The sequence below is a fragment of the Ceratocystis lukuohia genome (genome assembly GCF_044167205.1).
Source record: "Ceratocystis lukuohia strain C4212 chromosome Unknown Supercontig7_pilon, whole genome shotgun sequence".
NCBI classification, from domain to species: domain Eukaryota; kingdom Fungi; phylum Ascomycota; class Sordariomycetes; order Microascales; family Ceratocystidaceae; genus Ceratocystis; species Ceratocystis lukuohia.
In genome coordinates, this window is record NW_027263526.1 from 1,523,123 (window position 1) to 1,535,455 (window position 12,333).

At 48.1% G+C, this 12,333-nt stretch overlaps 2 protein-coding genes across 2 annotated transcripts; both read right to left on the reverse strand.

Moving 5' to 3' along the window:
- Positions 1-153: 153 nt before the first annotated feature.
- On the reverse strand, positions 154-3,887 carry HOO65_070311 (myosin i myo5; the record flags this gene model as incomplete). The annotated part of the gene is made up of 2 exons (XM_071004821.1): positions 154-425; positions 506-3,887. The coding sequence occupies 2 exons, from the start codon at positions 3,885-3,887 to the stop codon at positions 154-156; spliced, it is 3,654 nt and encodes a 1,217-aa protein (XP_070857029.1).
- Positions 3,888-5,338: 1,451 nt separating this feature from the next.
- Positions 5,339-9,122, reverse strand: HOO65_070312 (Sensor protein GacS; the record flags this gene model as incomplete). The annotated part of the gene is made up of 5 exons (XM_071004819.1): positions 5,339-5,750; positions 5,844-6,032; positions 6,115-7,073; positions 7,139-7,371; positions 7,445-9,122. The coding sequence occupies 5 exons, from the start codon at positions 9,120-9,122 to the stop codon at positions 5,339-5,341; spliced, it is 3,471 nt and encodes a 1,156-aa protein (XP_070857030.1).
- Positions 9,123-12,333: the final 3,211 nt, after the last annotated feature.

The window sequence follows — 12,333 nt, forward strand, 5'->3', positions numbered from 1 at the left end:
AAACAAGGACGCACAGGTACGTCAAAGAAAAGCGAACCAAAAGAACAAACACATGCACACGTAGAAGACACGTAAAAGGCGAACAAGAAGCTCAAAGGACGAAGGAACCAAAAACCCTTGCCAAGAACCTCAGATCGCCAACTTGCTGGAAAACTACCAGTCCTCATCCTCGTTATCACGTTTATTCTGCATTGCCTGCTTGCGTGCACGTAGGGCATCAGCTAGGCCTCCGATATTAGCCGCACCACCTGCTGCTGCGCTACCACCTACTGCAGAGCCGTTGCGCCCTGCTGCAACAGGCCTCTTTGCGGGTGGCGCCGGTGGCGGCTTGCGACCGTTGGGCTTCGGTGGAGGAGCCGCAACTTCCTCGACATAGGCAGAAGGAACCCACGCTTGAGCGGTAGCGTTTTTGCCAAGCCACCAGCCTGATTAGTAAAGGTTAGCCGGACTATTTCAAGCACTAGCCTTATTGTCAATGGGAGTGAGGGAAGATGCAAAGACTCACCATTGTTCTCCTTCTGCACAATTTCAATCATGTCACCCGCCCGCACTGTTAGTTCGTTCTCCTTTTCACTGCTGAAGTCATACAACACCTTGGCCATTATCTTAGGCTTTGCGGTTGGTGCGGGTGGAGGCGGCGGTGGCTGTCGTCCACCAGCCGAGCCTTGAGAAGCACCGACCACAGATACTGGTCGTTTCTGCTGGATTGGCAGCGCACCTGAGATCATTGAGGCTACGGGATTCGCCGCAGCGGGCGTGGCATGAGACGTTGGAACAGCAGCCGATGCGTTAGGAATTGTAGAAGCAGGCTTTTGCGCACTGGGGAAGCCGCCAGCGCGCGGGGTCGTATTGCGATTCCCAGTAAGTCGTGAAGGTCGGCCACCTGGGCCACCAGGGCGAATTAATTTGCCACGGGTAATGGGTCGTGGGGGGACCGGCTTGCTCTTAGGTGTGGGCCACGAGACGGAATTGGGCGACTCGCCCGGTTGAGTGTGAATGGCACCACTCTTGTAGAAATCGACGGCAGTCTGCGAATCTTTGAGCACTTTGACGGCCTGAATCTTGCCGGGCTTCTTAGCATACTCAATACTATCGAGAATCTTAAGGTTAAGGCCCCCAGACATGGCACGGTGCATCTGCGTCAGCATCTCAGTTTTGAGTAAGCAGTTTAGCAATGGGTCTGCTTCTTGTTGAGACCCAACCCCCAGAGAGAACCAATCATCGCGTGATGTCGACAGACCAACAAACTTGATTCCAACAAGCGGTATTTGCCGCTCAATCACGATCTGAGGCTGGCCATTGACCAGAAGCTGCGCAATTATGTAGAACTTGTTGTTAGTCACAACAATAGTGCGTGGGCTCGGCTTGCTAGAACGGCCAAATTTATGTTCTAAAAGTTCTCCACGGCATGAGAAATACACCTTTTCACTAGACGAGATACCTGCAGTCTTGCGCATATGAGCACCTGGACCTGATGAGCTATTGAAGCCTAGATAGTCACCTAGGAAACGACGTGATCCTAAGATACTCATGCGGCGGCGCTCCTTGCGGCCGCCCAAGAGCTTGTGTCCCTGATCACGAAGCTGCAGGAACTCGGCACCAGTGCGCTTCTTGCGCCACACACGCTGAATTCGCGTAGCAGCCTCTGCTCTGTATGCCAGATATCCACGCCACATACGCTGAATACGTGTAGCCATGTTGTGCCAGTAGCGGTCACGCATGGTCTCTAGAGCGAAAAGAGTCTCAGGCGACTTGACAAAGGCCTTGGTCGTGCCTAGCTGCCACTCTTCCTTAGGAATGCTAGTGTCCTTGAGGATTTCCTTGGTGGCAGCCTCATACGACCCGGTCCACGTGTATTCACCAGCGTACGATGTTGCAGGCGATAGCAGGAAAAAGCGTTCTACAAATTTCTCAAAAGTTTGACGGTAGGCGAAACCGGCTCGACGGATACGCACGTTTTCTTGTAAGCCAAGATATTTGATTTGATGTAGCACGTTTGCTTGGTTATACTCTGAGGGCGACTTATTTTCGTTGGGCTTGATAGTTCGGATGTATGATGGTTGGCATTTCATGAGTGTATCGACCAGGGCATTAGCACTCGCCTTGATGCGGTCTCCGGCTGACGGTGGCTGGCGGCGATTGTCCTGGTCAACCTGGTTAGGGAATAACGTGTGGACAAACTGGTTGCCACTGGCCTGAAGTAGGTTCAAGAGACCCTTGAGCAACTGGTCCTTGTTCTTGTCGGTAATACCATCGACGCTGTAACTCACGTCGCCAGCATAGTGCTTGATGATGAAGTTGCCTTGGCGAGGGGTCAAATGCGCGTTAGACATGCCGTTGATGCCTTGCATAAATGTACGATCGCAGGCGGCAGAATCGGCATGGGCGGTTTTGGTTGCATCCTTCATGGCTGAAAAGATACCAGGTGGGCGTACCTGCTCAATGAGATCACATACAATCTTGTTGTCGAAGTATTTGATGGGGGTCCACTGGATCTGCTCACGGGCATATTCTTCCTGTTCAGCCTTGAGCGTCAACTGAATGAAGATTTGCTGCAGTTTCTCATTGACGTAGTTGATGCATAATTGCTCAAAGCTATTCTTTTCGAAAATTTCAAAGCCGTAGATATCTAGGATACCGATGCTGTTGGTGGTTTCCTGGTGGGCCTTAAGCGAGCGGTTGACGCGCTCGACAATCCAATCGAACAGACTGTTGTAGATAGCCATGGCCAGGGCATCGCGTGTAGACGTAGCTTGGGTGGGATTAGCAGGTGACTCGATGACTTCACCATTGCGCGGGGTTAGAATGCGGATGGTAATGGCACTGATGACTTGCTGGGCGGAGCACTCGAGAAGATACGCGACAAAGTCAACGACGGATTGGTCGACAACTTCGGCCCAGCCGCCTGGATCTTCGCGGAATTGGATGTTGCCGATCCACAAAATAGCAGACAGCATGCGGAAGATTTGGTCTTGCTCGGGTTGGCTCAGGCCGATGATCTTCATGGCATTGAGTGTGTCTTGGTATTCGGCTAAATCATCGATTCCGTCAACATCGTAGCATCTAGACTGGCTAGTATAGACGTAAGTTTCCGGCTTTTGAATGCCGAAGGTCGAGCGATATGTCTCAGAGGCACCCTTGGTGAACTGGTAGAAGATGTGAAAATTACGTTCATTGCTGATTTGGCTCACTACGCGCGACTTTTCAAGCAGATAATTGGTGATGTCGGCACCAATGGGCTCGCCTTGGGGGTTGAAGTGAATCTGCAAATACTTGCCGAAGCGTGATGAGTTGTTGTTACGTAGGGTCTTGGCATTGCCAAAGGACTCTAGTAGGGGGTTTGTTGCTAACACCATGTCCTTGATCTTTTGGATATCGCCGCCAGAGCCGCCAGATACACTGGCAATGTACTGCATGATGCGCTTGGCAGCCTCGGTCTTTCCAGCTCCAGACTCGCCGGAGATGATGACACATTGGTTGTCCTTGTAGGCTTTCATATTATAGTAGGCTGACTCGGCAATAGCAAAGACGTGTGGTGGCATCTCAAGACGATTCTTGCCCTTGTAGCTTTCGAGCACGGCATCGGTGTAGATGCCAAGATCCTTGAATGGATTGACAGAGACGAGCACATGGCCAATGTATGTGTAAATTTCGTGACCCTCGAAACGTTTCTTGAGGTTTTCGTTGATGGCTTCGTTGCTGACTTTGCTGAGGAGAGTGAGGTCGGTGACACCGATTTCTTTTTTCTTAGTAGCCTCGAACGTGGCCTTTTTGGGCCGCGATGATTTGTCTGCGCCGGCACCACCACGGCCGCCGCTACGCGCAGCCTTATCCTTAGGGCGTTTTGAGATAGCCTGGGAAAGAGAAGAAGACAAGACAGTTAGCATCTAGACAGCAATGATAGCAATAGCTGGTGGTTGTGGGGGGTAGATTGGTGAATGGAGGGGAAAGGCATTGCGCCGGCGTGGAGGTAAAGAAGGGGCCAACTCACCATGACGATCTATATGTGTGTGTTGTCGGGCTGTGATGCAATCAATGGATATGCACCAATGCAGCAGGACGAGAGGGGAGGAAGAAACGAGTGGAAAGAGAAAGAAGGTGGGAAGTCGTGTTAGGCGGGAAGTGTGGACAGCGTCGAGTGTTCTTTCGCAGTCAAACTCGGGTTATCAGTTCTTGTTATCGAGCGGCTGTTGACGGAATATTTACAGAGAGTGATAGGGACGAGGATGTAGACAAACGAAAAGAATCGTGTAGCAACGCCAGGGCTTAAACTGCTTGTTTTTTTTCAGCGAGCGATGAATCTAAGAACGAACAAATAGAAAAGTCTAGGCAAAAGTTCGTAAAATAAAGAAAAGAAATGTAAGCTGATAGAGCTTTTTCTTGCTGATAGTAGCCCCTAGCTTTGGAGAGGCTGTCAATTGGTGATCTCTATAAACCAGCAGGTCGAAGGTCAAGGAAGTGCGAAAGATGGAGAAAGCAAGGAGAAGAGTAGGCGATGCAGAGAGCTAAAGAGAGGGGGCAAGACGTCAACGATGGATTTAATGGAAACAATACAATAAACGACAAGATTCCGGAGGCTTGGGAAAACCGGGGGACAGAGGCCTTTAGTTTCACAGCCACTAGAGAGCGCCAGCCAAGAGCAGCAAGCATACAAGACAAGCAATTAAAGGAGGAGAAAGAAGCCTGGGCCAGCATTGGCAAGGAACAGAGCATTACACAGCACAGAAGCAGCCTGTACGCCTGTAGCCCTTGTGCCTGACTCTCTAACCCCGTAGGCCCCCTTGCCCTAGAGCTGGGCCTGTGGCTGTCGGCTTCTCAGCTTTATTCTGTAGCCTATTTCTCAGGTGCTACTATATGTAGGCATTAAACACCTTTTCATGCCAGCTGGCAGCTCCAGAGTCGCTAGCTGCATTGTCTCCTAGGCCCAGCTTTCGCCACCTGCCATAGGCTGTCGTTTAAGCTAGACCTTTTCCCTTGGTTGGAATGATGGCGCAGCAATCCAACGTGTCGTCACCAGGCGACGAAGCTTGCTCATCGTCACTTTACCTCCTTAACTTTGCCTCTCTTGCTTTAAGCCAACTGTACTATTTATGCTTCTTTGGGTGGGAAAAAATTCTGCTCTATCCCATATGCGTGTTGTAGAATGTAGTATATGAGTTCGCTGATATATACGTATGCGACAAACCAATGAAAGAAACAAATAAATAGCCTTAAAATGAAAACCCAAGCAAAACTCCAAGCCCAAGATCATGACGTAAAGCAACCTAGAAAATGAAAAATTGGCCACGGCTGCAAAGCGCTTTCTGGAATTCCCTTTCCCGCATTGCTAATGTAGCCCTCAAGGCGGCGGCGAGACCGTACTTTCTTCCGTCGTAGCATCACTAGAGCTTAGAGTCATCTGTTCCGAAAACGCTGTCTCACTGCTGCTGCTTTGGCTCCTGCTCGGAAGCAGTTCTGGCCTCTTTCCCTTATCGCTCTTTGCTTCCTTCGCCCCATCAACAATCGGCTGATGCTCTCCCTTTGCCCTCTGGTCTTTCTCCTCCCCCGGCTTGCCATCATCAAATGATTTCCATGCCATGAGCCACTCTATGATCGATCGCTCTAACATACTCTGTGTAACTGGCTTTAATAGATAGCCATTCATGCCTGATTGGAGGCACTTTTCGCGGTCACCAACAATAGCTGACGCCGTAACTGCAATAATAGGGACATCGCGAATATACGCACAGTATTTCTCGTCATTTCTTAGCCTGCCATAAGAAAGAAACCCGCCATTGTTAATAAGAGTATAAATGAATCGTTTTCTTGGGATCTGCGTCATTTCATTAGGGAACAAAACTTACGCCTCGGCACACTGGTATCCGTCCAAAATCGGCATCTGACAGTCCATGAGGATTAGATCGGGCTTGCGTTCGACACCTCGCTGTGCCCTATCGATAAAGTCAAGTGCCTCCTTGCCGTTGACCATGTGTGAACAGGACTTGAAATTTATTTGACCCAGAAGCTTTAGCATTAGCTTAGCATTTAACGGGCTAAATCATACACGTTAGCAACCACTGATCGTCTGCACATTATTAACACTGTAGGATTAGAGCTCTCAGTATCCACACTTACTTGTCTTCCACAAGGAGGATATTGATATGTTCGCGCGGCATTGGGATCTTATGGGTCGTAGCCACCGATCGCCGTCGCGCAAGTTGGGTCATGCCCTGTTTGGGCCGCACAGCAAGAGACTCAGACTGCGATAATATTAAACCGGAGGGTCGCAAAGGCTTAGCCTCAGCATTCCCACCTTGTCTAGCCAGCCTACTGCTAGTCACTTCAATCCGGTGACTTCCAATTGCGAAGCGATTGTTCCGCGCAGAATGGGGGACATGACAGGCTTCATCATCGCAGGGCTTAAGGCGCTTGCGAAATGGAATGTCGATTATAGCTGTGGTTCCACGGCCATGCTTGGATGTAAGATTGATATAGCCATGCATCAAGTCCAAGAAGCTCTTGCAGATGCTTAAACCCAGCCCAGTACCACCAAATTCACGGGCAGTAGACGCATCGGCTTGGTGAAACGCCTCGAATATATGATCCTGCTTGCCTGATTCAATTCCAACACCCGAGTCTTGAATGGTGAATCTGAGGTTGATAATTTCGGTCATCTCTGACTCAATTTCAACGCGTAGGAGAACAAAACCTTCCCTCGTAAACTTGACGCTGTTATCGAGAACATTGTTTAAAATCTGCCGCAACCGATTGGGATCACCGACAAGCTTGAGGCCGCTGACACCGGGGGCGCAGACTTGGATAAAATCGATTTGCTTGTTCTTGGCTTCAAACCGCCGCATTTCAGTTGTTTCACGAAGAACCGAGCACAAATCGAAGTCAACCTCATCTAATGCCATCTTTCCCGATTCAATTTTGGAAAAATCGAGGATATCATTAATAAGTGTCAACAAGATCGTAGCAGAGTCGCGGATTGTTGCCACGAGTTGTTCTTGTTCTTTGTTCATTGGCGTTGAGTCAAGGATATCGGTATAGCCAAGAACCCATTGGATGGGAGTGCGGAACTCATGAGACATCTAAAACGTTAGTATCAGTAAGCAGGCAAGCATACAAGAGAAACTAGAATCATCCCATAACTTACATTTGCTAAGAACTGGCTTTTCAGTCGTGTCGCCTCCTTAGCAGCTTGTTCATTAGCTACCGCCTGCTGCATCCGTTTTGTTTCCTCTTCAATCGCTGCATGATGTTCTGTGATGTCCATAATAACACCAATAACGCCGTCAATCACATCGTTCTTTTTGTCTTCTTGAAGCGAGCCACTAGGTGTGTCCGAAGAGTACATGGGAACAAAACGCGTACGATACCAGCGACAATCTGTGAAAGAGGAGGGGTGAAGGATGTTAGCACAAATTCGGGATAAAATAGCATTTATTCCCAGGAAACTCACTGATTTTATGCTCCATAACATGCTCGGGATCGTTTCCCATCAAGACACTCTCTATCGGCCGGAGAAAAGCAAGATTTCCTTCGTCGGGTTTAAGCTTGACTAATCCATCAAAAACCTCGTATACGTCATGGCCGATGAACCAGCCTCGGCCATTAGCATCAGTATCTTCCGGAATGCCATTGCCAACCAGTCCACCTTCAAGCAAGGTTATTTTGAGCTCTCTGTCAACCGTAAAGAGAGTTACTTTGGCGTGTGCCATAACGCTCTTAAGCTGTTCTTTGGTACACTCAGTAATACGCTTGGTAATCACTGCGTCATGCACATCAGTGCTAGTGCCGAACCAGCCCGTGATGGGACCGTCTGAAAATGAGCGAAGTGGTAGTGCACGAGACAGGAACCAACGGAAAGATCCATCGCGGCTGCGAAACCGGTACTCGGCCTGGAAGGGCTCGCCAGTCTCTAAACATTGTGCCCATGTACCCAATGCTTCGGGTTCATCTTCTGGGTGAATTACATCTTGTATCCGGTAGTGCAGGCATTCTTCAGGAGTAAGGCCAGTGTACTCGTACCATTGCCGATTGAAAAAGTATGGGAAACCATCAGGCTGTACCGCCCATACAAGTTGGGGCATAGAATCACAGATAGTTCGGAATCGTTCGTCGCCAGATTTTTGGAAGCGTGTGATGTCTTCTGCCATTCGAGTCACGTCCCGGTAGCTAACAACACCACCAAGAAACTCTCCGGTAACTATGTCGTGAATTACTTCTCCGACAACATCATAGACAACACGTTGCCCACTATCCCTGATCAACCCAATGCGTTTACCTTCAAATGGCTTCAAAGTATTCGCAAAGAACTTCATAGGATACTCGCTTAGAGGCAATTGCTCGGTGAAATCTCCATTCCAGAGAACCCAATCTCCCATCAGATCCGTGACGTAGTAGGCTCGGTTGTCCGTAATGTGCTTGCCAAACATAGACCGAGCCGCTTTGTTTGGGTAAGCAACAGACCCATCTTTCCAGATACCAACAATCGGCATGTTTGTATTGTCAATTATCGCATCCTTGAGTTTGGACACCCTTTCAGAAATAGGAGCCTTTTCTCTAGAAGGCTCTTTCAGGAAGGGGAAGTCAGCAAAGCTCTGGTTGGCAGACGGTTCGTTATCAAGAGAGTGTTGGCTTGAAGAGGTATTATACTGGGGATCTCTTCGAGGGATAAATTTGACCTCGGGAAAAGTCAATGTGAAAAATCGTTGGCTATTGATTCCAAGCCACGTGGTGACGATCACTTTGGCGTGTATTTGTTGTAGTGGACTTGAAATGAACATCCTGGATGTTGAGGCAGAGCTAGAACTGCTCATATCAGACGTTATGCTGGAATTTGGACTACCAGCTAGCTTGGTAAATATGACGTCAGTGGTGAAATCGGGTAGTTGATTGTTCCGTATGACTTGTGTTGTAAAGTCAGAAATAAGTTGATCACCAGAGCTAGTAGTAGGCAGTTGATGTTTTGTAGCAACATGGTCCAAAATAGCCTCCCACGATAGTTCTCTGGGATGGCCACTATCATCGCCAAAAATACCAATTTGGGAGAGCAAAAGACCGCAATATGGGTTTTGGTTTGGGTTTTCACTTTGGGTATTCCCTGTCGTCAAGACTGAGGAAAGGAGATCGTTCATAGCATTATTTGTGAATGCAACCGACCTTCCATCATTTAAAACCATTACTGAGACAGGGAGGCTATGGAAGGCGGAAAACATCATTTGATCTAGGGATGGGGTCATGACTGCGGATGCTGCAGACGCAGAATAGCGGGAACTTGGCTGTAAAACCGAGTCGAGGGCTGGTTGTATTGAGCGAGTAGGCTTTGAAGAAATCTCATGTGGCGTTTCTGGAAGCGAATGAGTATCTTTGTCGGGTGTGCCTAGAAATAGATACTTTGAAGTAGTGGTTTGAGAAGGGTTAAAGTTTTCTTCATTTACAGGCTGTGTTGAAGATGCACAAGTGTCGTCTAAGGTTAACTCGTTTGTGTACTCGTCCGGGGGCCTACATGAATAACTACAGGCCTGGTCGTCGCTACTTGCAGATTGACTAAACACGGCACTAGACTTCAAAGTAAAAGATGAATCGCGTAGTGAGACGTGTCGAGAAGGCTCAAGAGTAGTTGGAGAGTCTGAGGATATGGGAGACACGTCAGACGAAGTTGAGGGTATTTGGAAAGACGAAAGTCTCGGTGTATTAGATTTGGAGCCGATCGTTGCGGCTGGCCCATTTTGTAAGAAAGGCGATGAAGCAGATGATTTCACAGTCTCAGGAGGCGACGTATTGGGAGACAGCATATCTGAGCTTGACTGGTGGAATGCGAAAAATGGAGGGGAAAGAAGATAGAAAAAGAAGCGAGAAAGATATTTCTCGATTCAAAGTCAACGGAGGCCACAGGGCCAGCCGCGATTTGTTGAGAAAAAGCACGAAGCCTAGAACCGGCACAAAGAGGAAATTCAGGGCTCCCAATCAAGGTGTGATTATCTCTGAGAATACAGCAAGTAGTAATAAAGAGATCAAAGTTTAGAAACCAAAATGCGATATGCAAGGCCGTTTAGGAAGATGATGTGCAATATGATGTTCGCCTGTCAGTCTACCTGCCTATACAGTTATGATCAGGATTGCGGCATATATTTCCAAGTGAATGTGAGATGAGCTGAGATGAAGAGGGTGGGAAAAGGAAACGAAGTAAAGTTGTGGCCGATGGGTTGTCGAGACAGGCTAAGGTCTTGTTAGAACTTGATAATCAACAAAACCAAATTCGGGATAAAGCTTGGATATGATGGTGATCGAGTGCTAAAAAAGAAGAGTGAGAAAGAGGGAAAAAAAAAAAAAAAAAGGAGACACACCAGGACTAAAGAGCAAAGTATCAAAGGAGTAAAAGCGCAATAGCAAACGACATGTCAGAAAGTGAAGCTTTATCAAGAGCTTATAAGACAGAGAAACAACCACAAAAAGGCGACCGTTGTACTATCGACAAAGCAGGTAAAGTCAGAACAGGGAAGCTCCCTCCAAGAAACAGATCGACAAGGTTGGAGTGAGGAAAGGGCTAGACCTGGCGTGAAGCTTGCCACGAACTTCCGAGTCTAGTATGGATCAGGATCCGAAAGGACCTGGAATAGAGAAAACAAAACCCTCTCAATAAGCAGGAGAACGCAAAGCGAGTGAATGCAAGGCGGGAGAGGGCTGAAGCATCAGTCTGACCCATGTACAATGTCAGTGTGTCAGTTCGCTGTTCTTAATGCTCGGCTCAGGGCTTGGCTTCCTTGGTGTTGATTTGTTGTTAGCGGTGACAAGATGCATGTGTATCTGCACCATGCCAACAGTACTCGAGGTTCCTGAATCCTCATTTCCATTCAATAGACCCAAGTAAGGCCAGATACCAGTAAGCCAGAGTGAAGGAAGAGGCAAGAGTAAGTGTACTCTGATTCCGATAAGACGGCAAAAGCTTACAAGACCAGTTTAACCATATGGGTTGTAGCATTTATGCCTACACTAGAGCACCCTAGGCCCCTAATGTCTTAGTCTCCTGGTATCTTAGTCTCTTGTAACTTGCTACCCTGGTGCTTTGACAAGCCTCCTTGTCCATTACGAGCCCGCATTTGGAGCAAGCTTTGAGCGGGCAGGGCCTAGCGCTAAGGGTAGCCTGGGTGCAGCTCTAGCAGTTTTAGGATAGCTTCGGGTACGCTTGGGGCGACGGAAGGCTATGGAAGACGGATGAGGACGATAAAAGAGGGAGCGAGCGAGCGGGAGGCAAAGACGGAGAAAAGCATACTCGATAAAGCGAAAACAACAAGCCCGTGACCTGCTAGAGTCAGTAAGAAATCAGATGCACTGTAACTCGGTGTAATGGGCTAATCTAAGCGACCGCTTGAATATGAAAGAGATCAAACCAGGCCGTTAGCTTGTTTTTGTCGGATTCGGCATCCAAAGGTACGACATGACTAAGCTGTCCATGCGCAGTATAAATGCTTTTGATTTGTTACATCAAAAGAAAAGAGAGCGGCATGATGAGGGGAAAGTTTTCCCTCTTACAATTTTTTTTCTTTTTTTTTGGAATTAGTCAGTTAGGTTTTGGGAAATTACCTTTACTTCCTATTAATTTCTTGCCTACAGATGGATCACGGGATTTATTTTCCTTTTGTTGGCCCTGACAGGCTGCAGGCACTCAATAAGCGTAACAGGGTAAAGCACTATTTATCCCACTTGCTGCCAGCTGTCAGCCAAAAGCTCTTTGGCAATTGCAGCTGCTTAACTGAATCTAGAAGAGCTTGAGTCTGCAAGTCTACAACTATGGGGCCCAATTATGGGGCCCAATAGGTGCACGCTACTGTACGCTTACGATTACATCTTTCCATTTTCCTACTTTACGACAGCCAAATGGCCTTCCCACGATCTGGACTTTTCCCAGGCAAGGGGAAATGGTTGTCGTGCCTATGAATCCTGTTGTCTCCCTTTGATTCAATCCAGTCTCACTCTCACCTACAGTTCGTGTGCTAACATAAGTAAATCATTTTTACTACTGTTTTATGCTCCCTTCCCTATTCTTGAGCTACACCACATGCTTCGCATTCCACAGCAGACTCCAGATTAATCAACGTACATATCATGCAGACCCAGCCTCTTTCATGGGTGCCAGGCAAGCTTTCATCATGTTCACTCTGGTTTCCCATCGAAAGTTTTCCTAAGGCCTCCGTCGCACTTTCTTTGATGCTACTACCATCGCTGGGTGCCACAGGTGGCATAAGCCTAGAATCCTCGTCTTTGACTTCCGTCTTTGTCTTCATCGGTTCATCCACTGAGCTGGTCTCGCTGACACTTCCATCAGCATCCTCCGTGGGCCGATGA